The 3,289-nt window shown below is 53.0% G+C and overlaps 1 protein-coding gene across 1 annotated transcript; it reads left to right on the forward strand.

Annotated features, from left to right (window-relative positions):
* Window positions 1-740: 740 nt before the first annotated feature.
* LOC123253694 (DDB1- and CUL4-associated factor 7-like) lies at window positions 741-2,956 on the forward strand. The gene is made up of 3 exons (XM_044682845.1): window positions 741-761; window positions 1,658-2,075; window positions 2,223-2,956. The coding sequence occupies exons 1-3, from the start codon at window positions 741-743 to the stop codon at window positions 2,954-2,956; spliced, it is 1,173 nt and encodes a 390-aa protein (XP_044538780.1).
* Window positions 2,957-3,289: the final 333 nt, after the last annotated feature.

Raw genomic sequence — 3,289 nt, forward strand, 5'->3', positions numbered from 1 at the left:
AGGGAGCGTAGTGGTGCCCATTGCCTCGGAGAAAGCAGGCAAAAGAAAAAAAGAGGATGCTGCCAACGTATGGGTTTGTTTCACAGGTTTCTATGCCTTTCGATTGTTTATTCATTGAAGCAGCTTGGTACATGGGCTTGGGAAGATCTGGGTTCGATTAATACCACTAACACGAGATATGTGCCTCTGGGCAAGTTTCTTTATATCTCTAAGTCTTGGTTTCCTCACCTGTAAAATGGAGGGTGATGTCAGCGTTTATCTGCCAGGGTCGTTGTGAGGTTCAAATGGGATAAAAATAGGCAAAGTCCTTTGTAAGTCATAGAGTGTCATATAAACGCCAGTTATTATTTTTGTCCATGGGGATTGTAGTGGTTATGGTTAATGGTTTCACAAAAAGATACTAGCCTTTCCCTTATGGAGAATATATACTGCCTAGTGGAAAATAATTCTAGAATGATGTACTGAGCTCCTGAGTATCAGGTATCATGCGAGGACTTCCTTAGCCAGAAGGGGGCACGTTAAGACGATTGGTTACAATGGTCTTAAAGGGAGCTGAAGGGAGCTGCATAGTGCTCAGAGTACCTCTTTGAAAAATGAAGGATGAACAACAATAACAATCAGGGATACAAAAATGAATTCAACATGAGAAGGCTACATTCTAGTAGTGGAAGGCATGTTGGCGGGGCAAGTGTATGCAGGATGACTTGAGGAGGGAAAATATACCACTTGTGGGATTAAGAATGGCGATGAGTGACAGCGAGGTGACTGAAGATTTGAAAATCATTTTGCAGATGTTTTACAGAGGAGGCTACTGACACCCAGAGAGCTGAAGTCACTTGATCAGACCGCAGAATCTGAACACAGGTCTTCTTGATTCTGGGTTCAGGCCTCTCTCAAAAACTCCATTTTGCCTCAAGTGAAATGGAAAGAACAGCAGAGGAGAGCTGGAGTCTAGTCTTCTGGGTTTCACTTTCTTTATGTATTAAACAGAACAGCATCACCTGCTAGAAAGAAACGAGGCGAGAGAAAGCCGCCAACCTGATTTTACAAGCAAGATGCACTTTTTTTCTCCTTTAAACCCTTAACCTTTTGTCTTAGTATCAATTCTGAGCCAGAAGGGTGGCGATCGGGGTTAAGCGACTAGCCACACAGCTAGTAAGTGTCTGGGGCTACATTTGAACTCGTGTCCTCTCGACTTCCGGGCGGGGGCTTTATCCACCATGTGACCCAACTGCCATTCCGAGATGCCCTTTTACCACAAAGGTTATTTATTCATCTCCACAGATACTCAGTTGGTGCTTTTTGTGTGCCAGAGAGAATAGGAGAGAGATATCTGGACAAAATCAAGCAGACAGGTGACATCTTCGTGCTCATGGCACGAGACTAAGAAACGGAAAAGAATGGTGGCTTGATAGGCACATAGAGCTGGGATTCTCCTGCTGTCCCCGCCATCTGGCTGTGGGACTCTAGAAGCCGACCCCACCTCATTTCTTTCCCTCCCGTGTAAAAGGGAAGTTGTCAGCGGGCAGGTGATAGGGTGAGCCTATGTCATAACTGTCTGGGTGGGGGCAGGGGAAGTGCCCGGTGACCCTTGAACCCGCTTCCGGCACCCTCTCAGCCTTCTCTCCCCTTCAGATCCTCACATCTCTTGCCCTAGGTTGTGGCAGACCTGGACGCTGACCCAGATTTGCCGGCGAGGTCAAAGCTAGCTTTCCCGGAGAGTGAAGGAGGTGATCGGAGCCACACCATGGCCCAGGTGTCGCGGACCGATTATCAGTACCGCAAGATCTACAGGTATGAAGCCCCCTGGACCGTCTATGCCCTGAATTGGAGCGTTCGGGCCGACCAGCCCTTCCGCTTGGCTCTGGGAAGTTTCATGGAAGAATACGGTAACAAGGTCCAACTCGTGAGCCTGGCCTCTGACTGGGTTGACACCCACGGGGACTTTATATGTGGGCACACTCTGAGTCACCCCTACCCCGCCACCAAGGTCATGTGGATCCCTGATCCTCAGGGTATTCGTCCAGACCTGCTAGCCACTAGCGGGGACTACCTGAGAGTCTGGCGCTGCCCAAGTGCCACCGATGTGCTCCCCGCCACGGGTAGGGCAAGGGGAGCTATCCAAGGCGCCCAGGCGGCAGAGGGCAGTGTTTTCCAAGGGCGCGGGCGTGGTCGCGGGCGCGGGCGCGGGCGCGGGCGTGGGTTCACTGTTGCCGAGGCAGCTTCCACGGTTGGGGCTGCCGCCGACTTGGAACCCCGCCTCGAGTGCCTCCTCAATCACAACAAGAATACTCGCTTCTGCTCGCCCCTCACTTCTTTTGACTGGAACGAGACAGACCCCTCCCTTCTGGCCACCTCAAGCAGCGACACCACGTGCACCATCTGGGCCCTGGAGACCCGTCAGATAGTGGGCCGAGTGTCCGGGCACGGGAAGTCGCAGATTGTTAACCACGACAAAGAGGTCTATGACGTCGCCTTCGGAGGGGGCCGGGACGTGTTCGCTTCCGTGGGTGCCGATGGCGCCTTGCGGATGTTTGACATGCGCCAGCTGGATCGAAACACCGTGGTGTACGAGGAACCCCAGCGCCTGCCGCTGCTGCGCCTCGCCTGGAACAAAAAAGACCTTAACTATGTGGCCACCGCGGCCATGAATTCCACTGAGGTGGTCATCCTCGACCTGCGTATGCCGGGCTCGCCTGTGGTCCACCTAAACCGTCACGGGGCCTGTGTCAACGGGATCACCTGGGCGCCTCACTCGTCCGGCCACATCTGCACCGCTGCCGACGACCACCGGGCTCTCATCTGGGACTTTCAGCAGAACCCCCCGGCCGCAGAGGACCCCATCCTGACCTACACCGCCAACGGGGAGATTAACAACGTGCAGTGGGCCTCTGCCAACCACCCTGACTGGATCGCCATCTGCTACAAAAACTTTCTTGAACTCCTCCGGGTCTAAGGCCCTGGCCAGGCCCGAGAGCTACGCTCAGGGCCCAGACGGAACACTGGAAGAAGCTAAGAAAAGAAAACCCGCCAGTTGTCGCAGCACCGTTGACCCTCGTACAGTTCATCAGTTAGAGTTCATCAACCCTTCCTAGAAAAGCCCCAAGAAGTTAGGACTGTTTAGACTTTCCTTTTGCCCCAGAATCTCCAACATGCTTTGATTGTTAGACTTTTGCCACAAAATTCCTGAGCCCCCACGAGAGATGAGAACTTGTTTCTTGGCCCGGATTCCTCCTCCTGCAAGGATGCCAGCATGACTGGGGGGGGGGGGCGGGGAGGCCTTGTCACC

Source organism: Gracilinanus agilis, chromosome X (assembly GCF_016433145.1).
Source record: "Gracilinanus agilis isolate LMUSP501 chromosome X, AgileGrace, whole genome shotgun sequence".
Lineage (NCBI taxonomy): Eukaryota > Metazoa > Chordata > Mammalia > Didelphimorphia > Didelphidae > Gracilinanus > Gracilinanus agilis.

What these genes read in the sequence shown, in the direction of transcription:
- LOC123253694 (XM_044682845.1), top strand. Translation starts at nt 741, where the DNA reads ATGGCGATGAGTGACAGCGAG. An exon ending in TGGCGATGAGTGACAGCGAG is followed by an intron (nt 762 to 1,657) that starts GTGACTGAAGAT and finishes CTCTTGCCCTAG; the next exon opens with GTTGTGGCAGACCTGGACGC. An exon ending in GAGAGTCTGGCGCTGCCCAA is followed by an intron (nt 2,076 to 2,222) that starts GTGCCACCGATG and finishes TTGCCGAGGCAG; the next exon opens with CTTCCACGGTTGGGGCTGCC.